We start from the raw sequence: 23,501 nt of genomic DNA on the forward strand, positions 1-23,501 counted from the left end.
ATTGTTAAACTATTGGAGTATACAATTCAAAGATACAGTCTGTGGCGCTTAATAAAGGCTCATGTTTCTCCATCCTTTTATGGCTATCTGTATATTATGACTACTTTGCCAAGGGAAGCTGTGAAGGCATTGTACAAATCTTATCAGTGTAATTTAGACTTCTCTTATGTGATTTAAAGGCTGCAGATTATCTAGCCTGCTTAACAACACATTTTTACACTGTTGGTGCTATATTAATTTAACTCTCTACAGACACACTTTCACACAGGGTTGTATTTCCATAAAACAAGCCAATGCCAAGTTTCCACTGTGAGGAATATAAAAATGGAGCATTGGAGCAGGCTCAACAGTAATAAGCCCTGTCTGTGTATTCTCTGTGCTGAGAGTGTGATGTTCACACCTCTATGGCGTCTTTGAGTGATCCAGCCAGCAGGAAAAAAGCGGCCGACTGTTCAAAGCGCTGTTTCCCCAGCAGGGAGAAAGCATTTTTCAGCGCTGCCTTCCTCCAGCGGTCTTCACTGAAGTTGTTCTTGAAGAACTGAGTCATCTTCTCATCGTGCTGAGACCTGGGAGGAGAATAATACATGGTTCAGTGTCCCATAAAGTTTCAGTGAAAATTTTTACTTAAATGAAACAGCTGATCATTTCAACAAGATTATGCATGCAGAAACAACGCTCCACCTGAACAGGCCCCACAAGACGGCTTTCTTCTTCATGGCCAAGTAGAACAGAGCAGCATCTAGCGGGTCATTGTTTCTCTGGAAGGCGGCTTTACCCAGCTGATTACAGGAAAAAATTACAGTTATTATCTCAGATCACATCATCATACTACCAGTTTTCATCCCCCAATCCAGGTGTGCAAAGCTTGCTGCATCATTTTCAAAATGACTTGAGAATGTAATTGCTGCCCAAGGTGCTTCAACTTAGTGAAGGGCCTGAATACTTATGTCAATAAGATATTTCAGTTTCTTCTTTTTAACAAGTTTGCAAAAATGTCAAATTCTTTTTTCACTTTGTCAGTATGGAGTACTGAGTGTAGATTAATGGGAAAGAAAATGAATTTAAAGAACGCAGCATCAGGCTGCAACAAAACAAAAACTGTATATGACTCCCAAATACACCTAGAACATAATACTTGGCTATAATAAATAGAAACCTAATATCGACACTGGTATCTCTGCCGTCCACTGGGGTGAGTGATGCCATAATACTAAAATTTCTGCAAAAGATCTACAGCAAAGATTTTATGATTTTGAGAATAGTACTGTTCAAAATGTTCAAAGCCTTTTAAAAACTGAAAGACCACTTCTTTGACAAAGTAAGTCTAATCTTAACAACGCTACTTTGAATGATTGCATCATATTGTAAGACATATCTGACTTCTTGCTGACCAACCCATACTAATCACAGAACTCTTTTGCAGCTGGTCTGAAATATAAGTAAGCTATATTGTGCTTGGAAAATGTCCATATTTCCATTTCTAAGCCAATGTCACTGCTGTATGTTGGACACGTCTAATGAAAGAGTGAAATTAAATCATACTGTACTTGCAAACGCAATTGCTTATTAACATAATCTTTAGAATTTTGTATTGAGCAGTAAATGTGTCCTGATACCTTCTCCACCATTTTCCGCAGAGTGTTGATGTTTCGTATCCACCATCCCACTCCCACAGCTCTCAGCTCAGACCACTGCGGGTCGCCTCTCTGCATGGCAGGGATCATGTTCAGCAGCTCTTCCTCTGCCTCTGAATGGAAAGCCCATGCAAAGTGGCATGTTGACAGGCCTGCCATAAAGAGAGCGATAGAGAGAAAGGAGTAAGGAGAGAACAAGATGTCTGTGATTAAGAAAAAATGCATATTTCATTAATCACAAAATGTAAAATAGATTTGCATATCTGTCATAATGAACATTTTTTATGTATATCACAGCAAGAGTATGTGTTTTACCCTGGTGGAGCAGCTGCATACGGTAGAGGGGAGGCAGAGAGGTGAGCAGGCAGGTGTGAAGGCGCATGGCCAGCAGGTACCTCAATCCACACTCATCTAGAGCCTCAGCACCTACATAAACACAACAGCAGGGAGCTGTCAGCTTTGTCGTAGCTATTTAAGTGACATCTTTATTAATATGGCTTTAACAAAAGAGCAAAGCCACTTTAAAACCCAAGTATCACTTGAGTTCATGCAATGATAACAGAGACCGTATCTCTGTCCCTGAACCCTCTTACCCTCCCTGTGCTTACTTTGCTCTGGAACAACCTGCTAACATCTTCCTCTCAAAAGACTAAATAGATATGAAGGAAAATTGGAGAAAAATATAAAGCTAATGGAGTAAGTGCAGTGTTTGTTTATAGAAAGTTAAAGAGAACTGTGTAAGCACTGTTGTTTATTCTAAGATTTGATGGCTGGAGATACATATCCAGGAACACATAATCAAGAAAAATGATGCTTAGCTTTTAAGTCTACAACCTTTGGTCAACTTTACTACAATATTATCTCTCAGCAAGGATAACAATTAATGGGCTGCTAGACATTAAGGCATGCTGAAGCGCCAAATTACCATACAAGTGATTGGACTAATGAGGGAACAAAACAAACAAGACATTACTTCTTTTGTGATTTGTCCTCCCCTCTGACTGATCAAAGTGTAGGGATAGAATAAAAATAAAACCCCTGAAGCAGGTCAGTCTTTACTCAAGGACACTTCAATCAGGACATGCCTTTCACTCGAACAAAGGAATACATCATGGTTACTATTTTCAACATGAGAGCTTAGAGTGAACAACTGCCACATGGGTGTGAGCATGGAAATCAACACTTTAAAAGGGCAGAACAGCTAGAAACTAAAATATTCAAAAACAATCTTTAAGCTGTTAAAAAAACAAAGGTATTTTTTCAATAATTAAATTAAATACCTCAATAAAGAGGTAAACCCAAGTAAACCTTAGTACAAAATACAGCTCTTCAAAAAATTAGGAAGCCAGACCAAAAAAGTGGGTTTTCTTCTGATTCAACTGTTCATCAGTTGAGGGTGACCAATGGCACTGATTTATGAAAAAAAGGTTAAAATCATGAAAACTGGAAAGGTTTTTGGCCTGGGTTAGGGTTAGGGTTAACCCTACTTGTACTTCTTCTATCTCAAACCAAAATACAAGAAAATGGTACCATTCTAAATGTATGATTATTCATGATTAATAAGTGTGTTTATGTGATGTCAAAATACCATTTTAAGGCAATTTTTAGCAGCAAAGATGTTATGATTTTCACATCATGAAAACATTCAATTTTTTCTAGAGCAGTTTACAAAAAATACTACTTTCCTTTTTTTGTTTTTCTGATCAAAAATGAGAATTACATAAAAATGATTACTCCCTTCAATATAACAATCCACATTACATTTGTAATTTGAGTCAAAATAATTACAATTAGATATTTTTTCAACATTGTTCAGGCCGAGTAGTCATGATTATTGCTTTCAGGGCTCTATGTTAACAAATCAGTCAATTTTCTAATGTGATTAAAGTAGTATCGCAATCAGGTTATTTTTCCAAATCGTTCAGCCCTAGTTAGGAAATCCTTAGGTCAAACATACAATAGCAGCCTGTGTGTTCTCAAATATATGAATACGTGCACATGTTCTGACCTGTGTACTGCTGATCAGTAGAGCTGGCGACCTCAGCACTGGTGGTTGCAACAGTATCAGCCAAGGCCACCAAGAACATCTGCTCCAGTCTGGTCAGTCCAGGCAGGCTGGAGTGCATGAGGTGACTGGACAACACCTAGAAACAAAACAGTAGGAAATAAATTGATAAATGAGTGCTACAAGAAACTCCAAGCAGCCAAAAGGTATCAAATGATGTTCTGATGCTCTGATGCTCTGATTTATGATGTGACCGTTAAATGCCAGTGTCCTTGCAAGCAAAGCAAAAGCTGAGGTTTCTGTTTGGACAAGCAATAGCCATTATTAAAAGAAACATATATTTATCATTGTAAACAATTTATGGTTGTGATTGTTGTGCTGGCTTCTTTTCTTCCTTTGTATCCCACTTTCTTCCAAAATAATTGATATGTTAAAAGAATTAGATAAGAATTATTCACAACTTTCTTAAATAAATATTCACAAAGTCTTGTTTTCTTAATGATTTGACTCTCTTCTAAATATTCAGCCCTACCTGAGCATGCTCAGGTCCAAAGTAGGTGGGTCCGTACTGAGAGAGGTTGATAACTCGAGACTTCTTTTCTGGTTTGTCAGTGGCAAAGTTCACAAAGTCATCAGTAGTAACTGTTGGCACCTTTAAACAGAGAGGAAATAAGTTAATATTATCAGTGGATTTCACCTTTAGTACCAAAACCACAGCTATTTCACTCTTACTTACCTGGAAAAGGTCCGAATACTGGTCCTCTGTGGACTGCTGGGCTCCGCCACCATCAGACGCCTTTGCCCCCTTGGCAGCCTCCTCCGCTCCCTTATATGATGTGTCTAGGTCAGCCAACATGAGGGAATAGAGAGGCAGGGGAGGGATGGAGTTGATCTCTGTGTAGTCCCTGCCGCCGTCACGACCAGCTACAATGGTGTCTTTCGCTGTGCTTCCTGTCACGCTGATGGTCCGGGAAAGATGTCTCCTGGCTCCGCCCTCACCAGCTTCCACATCCCTCACGACTGCGACTTCACCAGCTATGCACTTCACCAGGTGAGCCAGGATGGCCTGATATACAGATAAAAACATGCTTGGATTAAGAGTAATCCATACTTCCCTTTTTATCTAGCAGTGTCTGTGAGTAGCCTATTTTCTATTTCAGTAGATTCCTCTACTAAAGACTAATGATTTTAGGATTTATTGCTTTTGACCACATAAAGGAGAGCTTTATCTAATTTTTAAGTACAGTTTTGATTTACCTTGGCCCTGCGAACTTTGCCCAGGTCCATGAGCTCCAGCAGCTGGGTGGGATGGTACTGGGGAAGAGTGGGGGAGAGGGAGTGAGCTGCCTCAAACAGACCCCCTTCCTGTAGTCCTGCTGGCGCTCTAAGGGCTTCATCCACAGCAGTGTTCCCTTCAAACACACTCTTGGACCTCGCCCTCCCCTCAAAGACTGAGGAGGAACCTGTTTGTCCTCCAGCAATGTCCCCACACGACAGGTTACCCTCATCTCCCTCTCCAGACTTCTTGTCCTGATGCCACTGAGCATACACGTGCATCTCACAGTCCATGCCCACCACTAGGATGCCATCCCTTACCCAGGAGAGGGACACGGGCAGAGATGGTGTGCCGTCCACAGAGGACAGCAGGTCTACAGACCGCAGCAGGATCCAGCGTGAGCGGATGCCCTGTTTGATGCTGCCCCCTAGAGGGAGGGTGATGACAGCCACCCCTTCTTTGCTGCTTGTCTGCTCGTTGACCATGCCAGAGATCCGGCCAAACATGAGAATATTGGATCCGACTCCCACGGTGAGGATGTGAGAGCCGTCCTCCTTTGACAGCCAGTCCAGGTGGACGTAGTGCTTGATGTTAGGGGAGCTGTGGTCTCTGGTCATGTATAGGTCAGACCTTAAAGGGAGGACAGGATAAGTCATTTTTTCTTAAGAACTTTAATATCACAGGCTGGCTTTTAAGTGTTGTCACCTTTTAAAATGATTTTTAAATGTATTTTTTACTTTGTTATTTCTATACTGCACTTATAAATTTGTCCATTCTAAGTCTATCTTCTTGTTTTGCTCTTGCATTCCCCAATCTTTATTTGTATGCATACTAATTAATTTATACTTTATTCACCTCTTTTCAACTTTTCTTATATTTCCCTGTGATTTCATGTCTTCTTCTTTTTCTAATCTTGAAATCTTTATCATTCATAATTTATTTGGCCTTTTAATTATATTTAATTGTATTGCGTTATTACTTTCACTGTCTAGACATGCCTGTTGCATCCTTTTCATTATTTTGATATTTATCATTGATGATCTTAAGTATTTTAATCCTTTTCCTAAACTTTGGCTTGAATTTTTATGAAATACTTTTCTTTGGATAGGTTATTGATGTAAATGTAATTATTTCCCAGAGTCTTTTGCTTTGCCTGTTAAATCGCTATAGGATTAACATTAGGGTCTTTTATATGAATGTTATACAAAGAAACACAACCATATTTCTAAATTTTGAAGAAATTTTAAAGATACAGTAGATTAACATATAGGCTGCTGTTTTGGGAAATGCAATCTGAGTAGATGTCATACGGCACAACTGTTCACGGAGCGTCATTCCTGATAAAATTTCCAATTCAAACCAAAAAGCAGCTTTATCAGAGAGGACAATAAGGACAAAGTAACTGCAATGTAGATCAAAGTGAGAACATCCACAAAAAGGTGATAATAAAAAAAATGCAACCATTTGACACGAATGCACTGCACAATATTGACAGCCCACATACTGTCATGGACGACAGTATTGGCACCCCTGGAATTTTTCCAGGAAGTACACCATTTCTGCCAGAAATTGTTGCAATTAAAAATAGTTTGGTAAACACATGTTTATTTCTTTCATGTGCATTGGAACAACACAAAACAGCAGAAGAAAAAGCCAAAATTGTTGGCACCCTCAACTTAATATTTGGTTGCACACCCTTGTGAAAAATATACAGTAACTGAAACCAATATAACCATCAACAACCTTCTTACACCTCTCAAATGGAATTTTGGACCACTCTTTTGCAAACTTCACCAGGTCTCTCCGTGCCTTCTTGCAGCAGCAATTTTGAGATCTCTCCATAGGTGTTCAATGGGATTCAGATACGGACTCATTGCTGGTCACTTCGGAACTCTCCAGCGCTTTGTCTCCAACAATTCCTTAGTGCTTTTTGCTATGTTTGGGGTCACTGTCCTGCTGGAACACTCATGACCTCTGACGAAGAACCAGCTTTCTGACAATAGGCCCTACATTGCGGCCCAAATTCTTTTGATAGTCTCCAGATTTCATGATTTCTTGCACACAGTCAAGGCACCCAGTGCCAGAGGCAGCAAAACAACCCCAAAACATCTTTGAACCTCCACCATGTTTGACTGTAGGTTCTGTGTTCTTTCTTTGTAGGCCTGACGTGCTTTTCCAAAAAGCTCTACCTTAGTCTCATCTGTCCACAAAATGTTCTCCTAGAAGGACTGAGGCTTACTCAGGTACATTTTTTGCAAACTGCAGTCTGGCTATTTTATGTCTCATTGTCAGCAGTGAGGTTCTCCTCAGTCTCCTGCCATACCACTTCATCTCATTCAGATGACGACGTATGGTCCGAGCTGACACTTTTGCACCCTGAGTCTGCAGGACAGCCTGAATTTGTGTGGAAGTTGACTGAGGATGTTTATCCACCATTCCAATTATCCTGTGTTGCATTCTTTTCTCCATTTTTCTCTTCCATCCATGTCCAGGGTAATTAGCCACAGTTCCATGGGTTATAAACTTCTCGATTATATTACACATAGTGGACAAAGGAATTTTAAGATCTCTGGAGATGGTCTTGAAACCTTGAGATTGTGCATATTTTTCCACAATTTTGCTTCTTAAGTCCTCAGACAGTTCTGGGCTCTTCTTTCTCTTCTCCATGCTTGGTGTGACACACACAGGCACACAACACAAAGGTTGAGTCAATTTTTAGACATTCTAACTGGCTTCAGGTGTGATTTCAATATTGCCAGCACCTGTTACTGCCACAGGTGAGTTTAAATGAACATCACACGCTTGAAATAAAATGATTTACCCACAGTTTTAAAAGGGTGCCAATAATTTTGTCTGGCCCATTTGTTTGTTTTGTGTAAAATTATGTCAATTTTGACTTTTTTTTATTTTTTTTTTATGTGTTGTTCCAATGCACATAAAGGCAATAAACATGTGTACACCAAATACATTTGTAATTGCAACAATTTCTGTGAAAATTTATGTACTTTCTGGGAAAATTCCAGGGGTGCCAATACTGTCGTCCATGACTGTATATATTAGACATTTTCTCCAAACTGTGGAAATCTAGTTTGTTTCTTTGCACTATCACCTGCTATATAAATGAAGTTATCATTATCATTATTATAAACACATACTATTAGTTTTTTTACACACATTCTTTCAAAACACATTGGAAATGATGGACTGTCCGTTCATGATGGCTCTGTGTTTACAAATCTCAGAGAATGTTTATTTTAGGTCTGAGAGTGACTAAAAAGCTGTTAGAGCTGTGCCCAAACAAGCTTAAGGCAAGGAATTATTATTTTTTACTGCTGGACATCCTTTCCTTGGAAAATTCAATCTTTCAAAGCATTGGTGCTACAGTAAGTTCAATGAACACTTCATTCAAGGCTTTGTTCAGCAATATTTCCAAGTTTGTATGTGTCTAACAGGGAGGAACTGTGGGCTCAACAACAGAGGAATTAATCATGTAAAATGTCCGTGGGCTACTTATTTCTTAGAGAGTTTGACAGAAACTGCATTATTGAAAATAACTACAATTCATTCAGAAAGTATTCAGACCCCTTTCATTTTTTTTTTTTATGTTTCAAACTGATCATAGTCCTTTTTTTTTTTTTTGAGTTTTTTAAATTCATTATTACTCTGGTTATTTAAAATATGATGTTTCTGTTTTTCATCTTCAATATATATGAAAAAATAATCAGTTTTCTCTTTGTCATTGTGGAGAACTGAGTGCAGATTTAAGGAAGAAACATGAATTATTTCATCTGTAACATTAAGCAGCAAAATAATACAATTGAACAAAGAGAAGGGGGTCTAACTACTTTCTGAATGCACTGTATGATCACACACACAAGAAAAATAAATACACAGGGTGAAAGAATGCAACACACAAACACAAGCATCACCCCCCTGACCTGCTGTAGACAAAGAGGTTGGAGTCCACACTGACTCTTGGATCCAGTGTTGACGTAGGTCTTGTAAAGTCGTCCAGGTGAAGAGTTTGCTCTAAAACCCATTCTGATCCTCCAGTAGATTCACATTCATAGATGGACACATGCATGGAGAAGTCCTCTCCAGAGCCCTGCAGCTGAGAACAAACAAAAACTTCTTCAATAGTCTTTTTTTGTAGAATATGTCAAATCTGAAAAAAAAAACTGTTAGTTTTGTGAACCAAGTGTTTCCCATTCATTGATTTGTTTGTGGCGGCCCGCCACAGTATCAGCATTGACCGCCACATATTGATTTTATGCTTTTTTTGCCATTTAAAATGGGTGAAATCTTGTTTCATTGTATAGCTGCACAGAGCACATTGATTGACTCAGCCCCTCTTTGCCTTGCTCTCAGTCTCTCACAAACACAAAGAAAACAAACCCGTCTGTGAATAGCCCTTTTCTCTGTGCACACTCTGAGTCAAAACATGATCACACGCATGAGGAGGGATTGTTGTTGGCTGTTCTCCAAAGACGAGACAGCTGGCTGAGGTCCTGAATAGAATCTATCTGGAGTTCATGAATGGTTACTTCCATGAACACCTCTGCAGACATTTGTCTAAAAAGTGATGCATTCAAGTGTACTTTGATAAGGTTAGTCTATGGTTTTAAGAGAATACTTTTAATCTCAAAGCCTTTTTATATTGTCAGTCCAAGGCGTGATATTCATGCCCCTGTAACATCCCATTTTCAGGGTAAATGTCAGCCAACAAAGGCGTGATGGTAGAACTAAGTCGACCAGTGTTGTGTTAGCATCTGAGGTAGTGACAGAGATGTAACCTTGCATTGCTATAAAGGGATATCAAATGAGACAGTGGGATACCAATTCAGCATGGTGGCGTATTCAGAGTTGAAGTGTAAGTGCAATGTATGAGTACAACGGTATAACAATGGTGGAGGTTTTTTTATGGTGACACTGATAACTTTCAGTATTAAAAGGGATTTTAAACCCCTTAAAATTTCTTACAAGAAAGGGTTTAGGAAGAATAGCTAGTAAACATGGCTAAACATTTTAGTCAATGTTCAGGTTTTATTCGTTACAGTTATGTAGCATGTAAAGAATTTAAAAACACTTGTATTTTGTATATAAGCATACATTTATATATATATATTTTTGATCATTTTAAATAAATGTCACGGTTTTATATTTGATGTATCAATACAGAGTCCAATATAATTCTATTAGAGTAAAGATATGCAAGTAATGACCGAATATTTTTTATATTCAAGCTGACATGATACAACCTTATGTGTCCAGACTTTTTTCCTATTAATTCCTAGGGTTTATGAAATGTATTGTATGGTTGTGTCAAGCAAACTGCCTCTCAGAGAGGGTAAAGATATCCTTGATTTAGATTATACTGGTTACATCTTTGTTTATTGTAAGACTGAGTCAATTGGTAATTAAATGTATTTTAATAAGTTTAAGAAAAATAATAAGTTAAAGTTTCAATAAAGAAGGAAGCTGGTTAATCAACAGTCAATGATTTATGGCGAAGGGATTGGATTTAATAAGTGAGGACTTCTTCCCCAACCCTTTTCAGATATGTAAACCAAAATATTGAGCATTACTGTTTTGCTTTCTGTTTTATGAACAATATAAAAATATTTCCAGTATCATTGCTTAGCTTCTTTTTACATGTTTGAAATAAACAGGAGAAAGAAACGGGAGCAACTGTAGAAACGGGAACATGGAGCAGAGGGAATAAAAGAGGTATGCAGAGGTGGGCAATCAAGGTAGAGAAAGGGACACAAACAGAGAAGTGACACAGAAGCAGTTATTTTCTTATTGTTTCACAGCGGTTGCGCTATAAATAACTCAGAAAAAACACATCTTCAACTCAACACTAGTATGCAAGATTTTGTTTGTATTGAAGTGCTGCTGCCCCTGTCTCTGCTCTGCCCTCTGTCATAACATCTACCCCCGCTGCTTGTTTTATTAATCAGTCGGCAAAACCTTTTATTTAGTCCCTTTGTTGTCTCATAGAAATGTACACATTAGTCTTAGCGTCTGTTACAGACAGACTAAGAGCAGAGGAGAGAGAAGGTAATGTCCTCCTTAAAGTTAATGTACCAACCTGCAGACTTTTCAATCATGGTTAAGATCATTTTGATTTTTGACAAAAATTACAAAAAAGCCTCTTTAATGTCAATGTTAAAACCAATTTCTACAAATAAATGTCAATTAATCAAAAATAAGTAATGCAAGATAAGTGACTGCAAAAATCTTTGCCCCTTTCAGTCAGTATTTAGTAGATGCACTTTTGGCTGCAATAACAGCACTGAGTCTGTGTGGATAGGTCTAAATCAGGCTTGCACATTTGGACACCCCAATTTTACTCCGTTCTTCTTTGTTAAACTGCTTCTGATAAGTTATCATGCTGTAATCAGGGAAATCATATTAATAGGGGCAGGTGCACACTGGTTGTCTCCAAATCAACTGATGTTGCAAAATTCTAAATGAGTTTAAAATAATTAATATAGTTACAAAAAGCTCAAAGTTAAAACAGACTATGAGGAGGGTGCCATGAGGAACCTGTCACTCATTAAATTGATCTTGAGACGTGTAGTCTAAAAAAAATAAAAGTAATAAAATAACCTGACAACTAATGAATTGGTCAGTGCCTGGGTGTAATTTTAGTCAACCAAGTTTTCCTGTGATTGACTCCAGGCCCAGCAGTTTCATCATCAACATTATAGGCAGGCGCCAGTTTAGCTCAGTTGGCAGAGCAGGTGCCAATATGCAGAGGCTACAGTCCTTGACGCACCGGTCTCAGGCACATGTCTCCCCCCACTCCCCCCCCATATTTCCTGTCTCCCTTCAGCTGTCCTATCAAGTAAAGGCAAAAAGGCCCAAATAACAGTCTTCAAAAAAAAAAAAAGATATTCTATGGGCATTTCTAAAACATTTCTTCAAAGAGCAAGGTTGTGCTTCCTTCACCTTTTCCCCATTCCCAAGATAGTTAAACCCAAAAAATAGAGTTTGATTCTATGAAACACTTGAACCACTAGAGCAGGCGTGCTGTAATCACAGGCAAAGTCATTTAAACTAAGAAAAATATCTCACCTGTGCCGGCACAGACCTGTATCACATCATTAAATACACTGAAATGCAGTCTGCTATTTGTGGACCTCTATTCATTTTTAGTTCAGTGCCATTCAGCTCCATCTACTCCACATACAGAGTTGCTACAGTTGTCCAATTAACTCTTAAGAAAGCCAGGATGGAGGTGCTGGTTTAGCTCAGTTGAGCAGGTGCCACATGTAGAGAGGCTACAGACCTCATCACACTGTCTGTAGCTTCACCTTCCAATCCTGATATATTTGGTGCATGTTATAACCCACTCTCTCTTTACTTTTCTGTCTTGCTTTCCAATCCAAATGAAGGCAAAACCTCCAAAAGTATATAGAAAAAATAAGCCAGGATGAATAATTTCATTTAAACTAATAGCAAATTATTGTCAGAGAAGATTTTAAACAAACACATGCATTGTATAATGCATTATTTATTTGTTTATCATATCTAGTTTCTTGCTTACTATTCTCCACTTCTCATAAATATGTATTCATATGCTGATGTTTGTCATTGCTACCTATTTTGGAGAATCCGTGAATATTTATTCACTGCATTTACATTTTCATTGTATATTTCCATAGCATGATGATAGCTGAAGATTAAAATACATTTTTGAGTTGTTATAGAATCTGGTACACAACACTAAAACCCCATTATGAAAGCAAATTTGAATTTCCTACCTGTCCTGGTCGTGGCTTTTTAAAGGCCACAGCTAGCCTGCCGATGTAGGAGCAGGAAACGGCTACAGGCCGGCCTGACACGCTAACAGCACTGTTGTTGTCCTCCTCCTCATTCATCAAGACCCAGGGCTCCCAGCGGTACGCACGGTTGTCTCTGTCATCCTCACTAAACCCTTCATCACCCTCCACAGCACAGCGCCAGAACCGCACGCGAGAGTCAGAGCAGGTAGTAACAATCAGGTAGGGAGCCAGGCACACGGGGTAGATGGAGGAGGAACTTAGATGACCTACGAGAGAAAAGCAAGAATGAAAACTGAGAACATCGTGCCAGTTTACTTAAAAGCACATACATATGTGCAGCATGTAAACACTAATCATTTTATACAAATCTTTTTAATACAGCATTTAATAAACAGCATCTCTGGGTGCTTCTAAGGATTTCCCTGATCTGGCTTTAAGATTGAGGCACAGAATTAAAAATTAAAAAATAAACACAAATATTTCAATCTATTCATAAAGCAATTATAGGCATACCCTAAAACAAATGTGAGTGTATGTCATATAGTCAACCTCAGAGAGAAAAAAGAGGGAAGGAGCTTTTAAACACTCTTTTAACACTAGTGGGAACAAGGATACATGAGTCATATGTGTGAAAACTGTGTCCATCCTAACCTGCAGAGGGGGTTGCCCTGGTAACCTCCACCCCGTGGGGCAGGTCCAGCCGCTTGCTGTACACCAGCTTGGAGCTGAGGATGAGTTTGCTGGCTGATTGCAGATTGGCTGTGGAGGCTGACCGTGGCAGGGGTCTGACAGGTGACGTCTCAGGAGACGAGTCAGGATTCAAAGCCTGATTTGGAACCATGAGCTGGCTCTGGGAGCTAAAATCTGGGCTCGGCTCATCTGGGCACAGAGATACAGGAATATTTTAGCTCAGTAGAGGCACTTTGATGTAGATAAAAATGGTAGGCTTCACATTAAAAATTCATGTTTGCATGCTTATAAATATCCGGAAAATTTTCATTTATGCAAATAAGGGCTCAGCTGTGTGAACTGTGCACTTACCAACACAAGCCTGCACAGATTTTAAGTGCAGATGCCACATCTGCAGGACAGAGTTTCTGTTTAGATCCTTTTCTATCACCACCAGGAAGAACTTCTCAGAGAAAGGGGCAGGCTGGAAATCTGGATAAAAATTGAAATTACATCTAAATCTTGAAACTATCAGTTCTATAAAAGTATGTGGAAAGAGACCCACAAGGAGTTTTAATTTAGATGAGTGAGTTATACCTTCTCCACATGGAAAGGCAGGGGTGTATGGTTCTGGTTCATTGTGTGGCTTGTAACCTAAGATGAAGTCCTCTTGGAAGACGTGCAGCAGCTGGGTGTTGGCGCCACACTGTAAGCAGAGGAGATTACATCCAACGGGTTACTACGTCTATTGATTAAGATGTTACAGGATTTCAAGCTCTGAATTTCGCTGACTTGTGGTGGGTGTGAAGAAACACAGAGGAGTTCCTAACCTGGTTTGTAATGACGTCCAACTCTATGATACATCCAGGTCTGGCAGTGGACTGCTGGCTGACGATGTTGAACACTTCGCCCACCAGTTTCTAAACAGAGACACACATGGAAGACGGTAAACTATCCAGTTAATGTATTGTATTTGAACCACCAATGTGTTGGGGAAAAAACAGGCTGGTTGAGGCAAAGGAATTAAAATCTCTCTTTATAAAATAAAAGTTGCTACATTTTAATACATATGAAAACTGCATGTCTGACATAGGAGGTCTATTTATTATGTTTTAACATGAATAAATGAAAGGAAAAATCACAAGATGCTGAAAAATCAGGGCTTCAACAAGCAGGTCATGAGCCTGCGGCAGACAATGTGTCTTGTCCTCTGTGATTAAACTTCATAGTCCCACAGTGGGGGGCATAAAGACCCATAAACAGTAAATTCCCACATAAGAGTCCCTAAACAGAGATTATCAAACCCCAATGAGCAGTAACCTTTTTTTAGTGAGCAGTGACAAATGTGTGGGTCTACTCACAGACGTTTCAGGATCTGACAGCTCATCCAATAGCTTTCTGGCATCCACCACAGCTTGATAAAGACGCAGGTTTTTGCCATCTGATGCCACGAAGCAGGCGCTGGCACTGTTGCAGTAGGTTCCTGGGGGACACGATACAAAGTTTTTGTGACGGATTGAGCAGCATAAGAGGTTCCACATTATATAATGTGCATTAATTTAGCAGAGCTTTGTCCTGACAAGTGAACCAAACATTGTGATGCTCTGTGAGCAAACGCAGATGGTCAGATTTTCCACTTTTACCATAAAGTTCTTGATAGTTATTTACTCATGACAATGACAGTTCTGCACTGTCACACTTTCAAAAATCAGAGATCAGACTTTTAAGACTTGATCTGTGAAAAATCCAAACCTTTCACTGCAAACAAATAATCAAAACTAAAAGGCATGTGATATTTCTTGGTACACTGGATCAGGGCTGACTTTTCTGTTTTGATTTACTGTTTATGGAGTTTCAAATGATTCAGGAAAACTATTCTTGGTCATAAACACCCAAATTTGATAATTTCTTGCATATTCAAGTTTTAGTGTCATGTTCTTTGTGTCAGGCTAATCCTGAACCACAGACAAAGTTGCAAGCTTCTTATCTGGGCTAAGGAGAAAAAAGGTCCCAGAGTCTGGGGGAAGATCTAAGAGTTACAGAATCCAAGATGTCTGAAGTTCAGTGTGAAATTTCCACAACCAGTGGTCACTATGCCATGACACAGTGAAGCCAAAACTGCCAGAAACTGGTTTGCTAACCATGATATTACTGTGTTTTGATTTGCCAGTCAGCTGGCCTGACCTGAACCCTGTGGAGAATCTCTGGGCAAATGTTAAGAGAAAGATCAGAGACACCAAACTCAACAATACAGAAGAGCTTAAGGCCACTATCAGAGCAACCTAGGCTTCATAACTCCCCAGCAGTGTAACGGACTAATTGGCTCCATGCCACGACATAAAGATGCAGTAATTTGCGCATGAGGAGCACCAACCAGTCCCTGGATGAATAAATAAGCAGAATTTTCCAGAAGGTCAACATTTCTGTATCATAAATCCTTTTTTCGACTGATGTTGTGTGACATCCTGATATTCTGAGATAGTGGATTTTTTGGAAGCTTTAAGCCATAATTACAAGCACAACTATTCACAAGTCAAATATGAGTTTTAAAACTTTTTATGGCCTTAAATTTCAATAGCCAAATTTATGATGTTTTAAGACTTTTCAAGGATCCACAGAAACCCTGCTTCATCAATTACCTATGTTATAGTTCATATGTAAAATGCATGATGTATTTACCAAGCACAGAGCTGGGTATGAGTGTAGGCAGCCAAGCAACATTGCTGAAGGCAGAGGTGTGCAGAGAGTTGATACGGGCCAGTTCAGAGACCCCTCCAGTGTGGGACAGGGGCCCGATGTGGTCCACCCTCCACAGGATCAGCTCACTGTAGATAGCATTGGGATCATGGAAGGTCCTTGTAGCTGCATTACGAAGCTGCTTCCTGCTAATGGAAAAGTAATGTTGTGTTAGAACTCATGTTTCATGCAAAGCACCATAAGACCATCATTTATGAAAGCAGAGTGTCACAGTTTGTTACAACAGCATCTGTGGCATTTCAGAACCATGTGCTCTTTCCCCTGTCTTTCTGTTACATAATTTTGTTACATATAATCACTGTCTCTCTTGTCTTTCTTCACTTTCCTTGTGTTTTTATACCTAGGTAGACCCTTTGGTAGGGGAAAGGTTGGAGGCTGATCTCCTTCCAGGCTGCCCGGGGCTGAGGGCGGGGTGAGCAGGGCATTATGGTGAGAGGAGGTTAGCAGCAGAGGCAGCACTGTGTGGCAGGCTTGGTCATTCAGATGGAAGCGGTGGCCGCAGTACCGGAACTTGTGAGAGACGGTTAGTACATTGGAGAAGGCAGAACGTTCGGCAAAGGTCACTGCCCACTGCAAACAGAAGGAACCAAAAACAGTGAGGACTTAAAAAGGCGATTACACACAGATATAAAATATGATCAAACTAATTTCTTTAAAAATGACAAATATTGAGATGTTTATGTTTTTGAGAGGGAAAAAAGTGCCTTCTGCAGAGGCTGCTTATAAATTCATGCATGTCTTTTTTCACAATCTCCTACCTGGTTCAGCGATCCGTCAACATGCTTTGAGACCATCATGACAGCAGGACTGATACCAGGGTGAGGCGAGCCCAGGCCTGCCAAGGTTGAAGCAGAGTGCGACACACACGAAACCGTTCTCCCCTGCTCCCCTGAGCCGGCACTCTCACTCTCAGTCAAAGTGCAGGCATACATCAGGATGTTCTTACTGAGAGAGTTGGCATCCCCGGTAGGAAAAGCCACGGGAATACGGGAGGAGAAGGACACCTGGTGGGAGAGATAGTGGAGAATAAAAAACATTATAACAGGTAATATCCTCTGTGGTCTTCAAGCTCTATAGAGACCTAATTAGCAATTTATATAATGTGATGTCAGCTCTGTACATCATCAGATGCAACAACAATAACAAACTGCTATATGGCTTGCTTAGGTATACACCAAGTTTGCAAGTTTGCATTATTAATGCATAACATGTGCATACTTCCCACTGTCCATGATATAATATGGGATTCATTTCTGTGCAAAACAAATCAGAACTTTTTGTTGCACAATGCACAAGTCTGTTCTTTTATTTTAACCTGATAATAAAGTCAGATAGCTACAGGTTTGAGGCTGAATATGGTTCGGCAAAACTGCAGTCCAAGCAAAGTAATCACAACAAGTGAGGCCATTTGAAATGCTGTGAGAACTTGGATACCCGCAGCAGATCTTATCTGGGCCGACCCAAGCATATTTTAAAGGATCAGCATCAGATAGAAGTACAAGCGCTGTAATGTGTTTTGTTCTCCTCCACTGCATCGCTGTTCTCCTCTCACGCAGCTGGGTGCAATGCAACATCTCAATGCATATCAAGGTGAAAATTAGAGAATGTGAAAGGGAAGAAAAGAATTTGGGTGCAACAAAGAGTTACTCCAGTTTCAGGCCAAGGCTTGGAAAACAGACAAATTCATTTAAATCCTAAATGATCATTCATCCATTTTGTTTGTAAACAACACGTGCATAACTTTAAGGTAGCAGTTTCATTTCAGTCACTGTTGTTCAGTTCCTTCAGTGGTTTAAATACCAAAATCAAGCAGTGGGTCATAACAATTTTTAGTAATTATCATTAATTTGTTGGTGACAGGTGAAAATGACATTAGTGTGCCTGGATAGTGTTTGAATGAAACACAAGATACTTGTGCCCTATAAAGAGGATCAGCGCTCAGTGAAGAAATCCCTAATCCATTACTATCTGCCTCCACAAGTAACTGTAACACTGCATGTAACTATGAATTGGCTTATTATTTCAATACTTCCAACAGCCTTCTAAAGCTAACTAAGCTGTCAGTCAGTACATTTACATGCAGCTAGAAAGGTCAAATTATTGTACTTTTAAAATGCATGTAAACATATCAGTTAGACAGAAATCACACAAAATAGAATTTCTCAGCCGGACCAAAACACCTAGATAATGCATTCGGAACTTGATTCTTGATTCTCTCCGTGTATGCTCTACAGTCGCCATGCATTAATGGTGAGAACTGAAGCTGTCTGAAGTGATCCAGATTCCATGTTTTATCATCCCTTTCAGCACATTTTGGCATTGCAACTGCAGTGTCTCCCTGGATGTTTAATTAGTATACCAGTGCTCCTTCATGTCTCATTTCACTTTAAAAACTCAGAGAGCTCAGTGGACAAGCTTAAAGTCATCTGCACCTTGAGATATCAAACATTTAGCTTTTGATTGTTCTCCTATTTCCTATTCAATCAATTACAAGTTCCTTTTTTTATGATTGAATTCATGTCTTGTCCGTTTGAAGCCAAATTTAAGCAGGCCTGTATTCAAACAGGAAGCTGATTACCCTTAGTGTAAGACAGTACAGAAATCCAAAATGACTCAAAACATTTAAATGCAAATAGTGTAGTTTTAAAATATGACAAAAAAGGAGATTAATTGTGATTAGCTATAGAAACTTTAGTCATAATTAAAATTTTTACTCAAATGAAAGCCCTAATTTCCAGCAATTTTACTCATTTTTCAAATGTGAGCACCATTCAGGCATAAGAGCCGGTATTTAGAGCCAGCTTTTTCACAAACAGCTCATCTCTACTGTATCAAGCATTGACTTGGAAGTTAAACATTATAAATGTTGAGATTAGCCAATGTGTTGTTGTTGTCTGCCTTAATATATCACTATAAACCAGCAGGGGTATCAATCCCATTTGTACAAAAATGGAGGCAGAAAGTGTGTATGAAATATATGGATCTGTAAAGTTTGTCCATTTTTCCACCATTCACGATTTCCCTACGGTGCATACACAGTGCATTCAAGAAGTATTCAGACCCCCTTCACCTTTTTTCTACTTTCTTACATTGCAGCCAAACATTACATTCAAAAACTATTTTTTATTCTCGTTAATCTACACCCAGTACCCTTCAGTGACAATGAGAAAACAGAATTTTATATTTTTTTCCCCCAAATGCATTGAAAATAAAAAACAGACATATCGTATTTACCTAAGTATTCAGACCCTTTGCAACAACACTTGAAATTTAGCTCAAGTTTCTCCCATTTCTCCCATTTGATCTGGACTCTTCCAAGAGCTGGTCATCTCTCTTACAAAGGTCCCTTTCCCCAAGTTGCTCTGTTGTGCTGGGTGACCAGCTCTTGGAAGTGTCCTGGTTGTGCCAAAAACCTTTTATTTGAGAATTATGGAGGCCACTGTGCTCTTGGGAACCTTCAGTGCAGCAGAATTTTTTGTAGCCTTCCCCAGATCTGTGCCTTTTAACAATCCTGTCTCTGAGCTCAGCAGGCAGTTCCTTTGGCTTGGCTTGGTTTTTGCTTTGATATGCATTTGAGGCCTTCTTTTGAGAGTTGTGTGCCTTTCCAAATCATGTCCAATCAATTTACTTTACCACAGGTTGGCTCTAATAAAGGTGCAGAAACACCTCAGCAAAGAGTGAAAGAAATGGAAGCCACCTGAGCTAAATTTCAAATGGTTTTGCAAAGGGTCTGAATACTTATGACAATATGATATTTCAGTTTTTCTGCAAAAGCATTTACAATTCTTCTTCCACTCTGTCACAATGTGGTACTGAATGTAGATTAACGAGAATAAAAATACCTTTTATCCGCTGTAGCATCAGGCTGCAACATAAAAAAGATGAAAGTGAAGAGGGTATGCATACTCTCCAAATGCGCTGTAGACTGGGACAAGCAGTCACGTCTGAGTTTATTGCCCAGTGAAGCTATCACTATACTATGCATTAAAGATGCTGGATTAAACCAAAATCATATCTGATATCAAGATCCCAATTATTGAACATGACTACTCGTTGATTTTAAAAATCTATATTTCATGCATTTATCTAAGTTAAACACTCTTAAAAACAAGCAGTAACTCAAAATAAGAGAGCAAAAATCCTAACTATCAAAAATAATTTTATGTAACACCAATGAACAAACAAAAATACTTACTTTATGACCAAAATATCACCACAAATACATTTACCACATGGCAAAAAATAAACAGCACAACTATGCAAGTAAAGATACACACTCTTAGGGTTTTCAAAAGCCATGTTTAAATTGGTTATTTGACATTTTAAACATGAATCATCATTAAATATGAGGTCAGAGTCTGTATTTGAAAACACAACATTTTAAAGGACTCCAGACAAAAAATAAATTTGACAGTCTGTACACAAGAACCAGATCATTATTAAGTAAAAAATGTATGATTTTCAAATAAAGTATTAAGATTCACAGAGCTAAATCATTGTACAACACACTCACACACTTAATTTGAACTATAAAATAAAGATTAGGAAGATCACAAACTAAGTAAAATTAGTTTTATGAACCATGACAGGACAGAGTTTTAACAGCCTTCATGCACAGAGGAGTGTGTCTCCTCCGGCAGAATAAAATACTAGGAATCTTACATAACGCTGGGGGAGTGCTGAGTCACCTTACATTTTACACAAAGTTTTACAACAGCCACACTGCTGCTATTGTGTGTGAAACAGTGTCTGGGTGAGACGGTTTTGTTATTAAACTGTAGGAACAAAATTAACCGTTTTGAAAATGTTGCTTACTTGATTGTGGAAATAATGGCAAGGAAAAAATTCTACATGTTCTTATTTTTCTGCTCACCTGAACCTGTCTGAAGATGCCCTGGTTGAATTCGTCCAGGTATTTCACATGCCACACCAGGAAGGATCCGTCAGCAGGGTGGATGGTGAAGAGCATGTCAGGGCTCTTGTTCCACTCGGTGGTCAGAGTTTCCATCTTCCTCTCCAGCAGCATGGAGGGCAGAGGCATGCTGGAGCTAGAGCCCGGAGAGGACGCCTTGGTGCTTCCCTGCTCTCCTTGCTCTCCTTCTTCACCTTGCTCCGAGGATGCTTTGTCTGACATCTCATCTAGGTCTAGGAAGACAGAAAACAACATGCTGTCATAACCCGATGCAGCTTTTAAGCTGATGTGTTTTCAGGAGTATGAGTTGTCTTGTTGTGCTTCATACCAAAGTCGAACTTCATCGGTGATCCTTCAGGGTCCAGGGGGTCCTCAGTAGCCTGCTCCAGTTGCTGCTCAGAGAACTTACGGAGCTGCAGCATGAAGAGGTCCATGGAGGAAGTAAAGCTGAGGTCTTTGTTGTTGAGCCAGTGAACCACAAAGCCTCCACCACCAGAGCCATCGTCTGGGTTGAACACTGCAGAGTCAGCCAGAATCGATGGGATATCTGAAAGCGAAAAAGCGAGGTAGACAGAGGATGAAATGTATGGATGAAAAAAGCACTGAAAGGTTAAATAAAATATTACTCAAGCTCAGAGTGGGCTCAGAGCTGTATTAAATGTCATGCTCGTTGATGTGATTTATTTATTTCCAGTCACCAGACATTTCTGCTGCATCACTCTGTTGCAGATCAAAAACAAATTCTGCTTTTGGACAGCTGTCGTATGTTTTGCATTATTTTTTATTGAATTAGATTTCATAACAAGAACATATCACCAAGTCAAAGCAAAAAACAAGCTTCTGTGTTATTGAGGACATACTGATATCGCGACATGAAATTTTATAGTGATGAAATGTAAAATTTGCTTGTGAGTCCGTTTGAGCGAAAACAACCTACCTGTGTTGGGGTTAATACTGGCAGAGATATGGAAGTGACACAGAGCGTTGGCATGATGTGCAATGTGGCGGTGAGTGTGTGCATCCTGCGTGCCAAGCTGAGAGGGCAGCAGCTCGCTGTGTGCGACCAGAGCAGAGGACCGTCGACGACCTCGGCGCAGATGCTTCAAGTGGTGGATTGACTAATCAAGCAAAGCACAAGAATGAAACACAGAGAACAGTTTGACGTTTATCTTTAATCAAAAAATAGAAACTTCTATACTCTTTGATGATTCCTCCTTGGCAGATCAGACGGTTTAAGAGAATGTACCTCCAAAGCATGCTGGATCTTGTCCTTGTTTCCTGCCAGGCCTGGCAAACTGGAGCTGAAGGAGTGCGTGTTCTCAGATATCTGTCCTCCAAGCAGGCTGTCTTCTGGTAGCAGGGTCTCAGACCACAGCCTACACACACCATCCTCGCAGGACGTCAGCAGCACATTACACACCGAACCCCTAGATAAGAACAGGAGAGTGCAACTGTGTTACACCATCAATAAAAGATAGAGCTAGGTGATATGTCCTAAAATTGAAATCACACTATTGTCTTTCCTCTTTGTGGTAACAGTATTACATTGTGGTACTGCAAAATTAAAAGGGATCTAAATGCATCTTAAATCCTACTTTCTCTAAAACAAGCTTGAGATGTTATCCTCAACCCATGTCTGTGTATAAAACCACAGATGTTTTTATACACCTGTGTATGTTCAGTACTTTGTTACTGCTCCTATGGTTTCACTTTTCATCTCTCTCCTGCTGAGGTATGTCAACCTGTCACTGAATAACCATATTTCCTGTTGTGGCTGTGCATAATAAAAACAACCTAGCAAAATAATGACTATGGACAACAAAAAACCACACAGTGGCAGAAACAGTATTGGTGATAGTACTGATACCAGTTCACTGCCCACAACGTAAAAGCTTTACTTTTGATCAGTCTAAACATAAATCTAAACTTTCCAGCAGTGGAGCTCAACTTGGTGATTCATGATGGGTCTACATAACATATTATAGAACATAGTCTAGACCTGCCCTCTTAGTAAAGTGTCTTGAGATAACTCCAGTTATGAATTCTGGTCTAGACCTGGGACCCACCACCTCTGTCTTGAGAAAAGGCAACTCAAATTTCTGATGTTTTTTTAACCATTTAAATAAATTAAATTAAAAAATGTTGTAGTTTGGTTTTAGATGGAACAAAACAAAATTGAAGAGGCATGACAAAAATATTGTTTGTAAAGTACATCATTACAGAAAGCCCAGGAGGACATGCAATCAATTTATTATTTACCCCATTTTTTGTGTTACTGGTAAATTTTGGCTGTTTTTTGTAGATCTTGAGAAAATAGCCTGAAGTTATGAGTTATCATAAAAGACAAAGTAAAGTTGGTTGCCATGTTCCACTCTTCTTCTGAAAGATTTACTCCCAGCTAGCTGAGAGCAACCTAGCACTTGGTACTTTGATGGAATATTAGCTGTTGAAGACCATT

At 39.4% G+C, this 23,501-nt stretch overlaps 1 protein-coding gene across 7 annotated transcripts in view; it reads right to left on the reverse strand.

Annotated features, from left to right (window-relative positions):
* Positions 1-23,501, reverse strand: part of dmxl2 (Dmx-like 2) — a 70,935-nt gene that overhangs the window by 29,867 nt on the left and 17,567 nt on the right. For 5 of the 7 annotated variants that reach the window (XM_041809873.1, XM_041810026.1, XM_041809952.1 and 2 more), the window contains exons 8-29: positions 22,290-22,470; positions 21,981-22,161; positions 21,372-21,590; positions 21,005-21,276; positions 16,890-17,135; positions 16,472-16,701; positions 16,054-16,259; positions 14,736-14,857; positions 14,205-14,294; positions 13,972-14,080; positions 13,747-13,866; positions 13,357-13,584; positions 12,685-12,971; positions 8,854-9,026; positions 4,897-5,545; positions 4,376-4,705; positions 4,172-4,291; positions 3,643-3,778; positions 1,950-2,060; positions 1,617-1,786; positions 682-779; positions 401-566 (exon numbers count right to left, since the gene is read on the reverse strand). In XM_041809873.1, coding sequence (XP_041665807.1) covers positions 401-566; positions 682-779; positions 1,617-1,786; positions 1,950-2,060; positions 3,643-3,778; positions 4,172-4,291; positions 4,376-4,705; positions 4,897-5,545; positions 8,854-9,026; positions 12,685-12,971; positions 13,357-13,584; positions 13,747-13,866; positions 13,972-14,080; positions 14,205-14,294; positions 14,736-14,857; positions 16,054-16,259; positions 16,472-16,701; positions 16,890-17,135; positions 21,005-21,276; positions 21,372-21,590; positions 21,981-22,161; positions 22,290-22,470 — 4,444 coding nt within the window. The remainder of the gene's footprint in view (positions 1-400; positions 567-681; positions 780-1,616; positions 1,787-1,949; positions 2,061-3,642; positions 3,779-4,171; positions 4,292-4,375; positions 4,706-4,896; positions 5,546-8,853; positions 9,027-12,684; positions 12,972-13,356; positions 13,585-13,746; positions 13,867-13,971; positions 14,081-14,204; positions 14,295-14,735; positions 14,858-16,053; positions 16,260-16,471; positions 16,702-16,889; positions 17,136-21,004; positions 21,277-21,371; positions 21,591-21,980; positions 22,162-22,289; positions 22,471-23,501) is intronic. The other 2 variants (XM_041810084.1, XM_041809796.1) reach the window with 1 other exon arrangement.

Source organism: Cheilinus undulatus, linkage group 1 (genome assembly GCF_018320785.1).
Source record: "Cheilinus undulatus linkage group 1, ASM1832078v1, whole genome shotgun sequence".
NCBI lineage: Eukaryota > Metazoa > Chordata > Actinopteri > Labriformes > Labridae > Cheilinus > Cheilinus undulatus.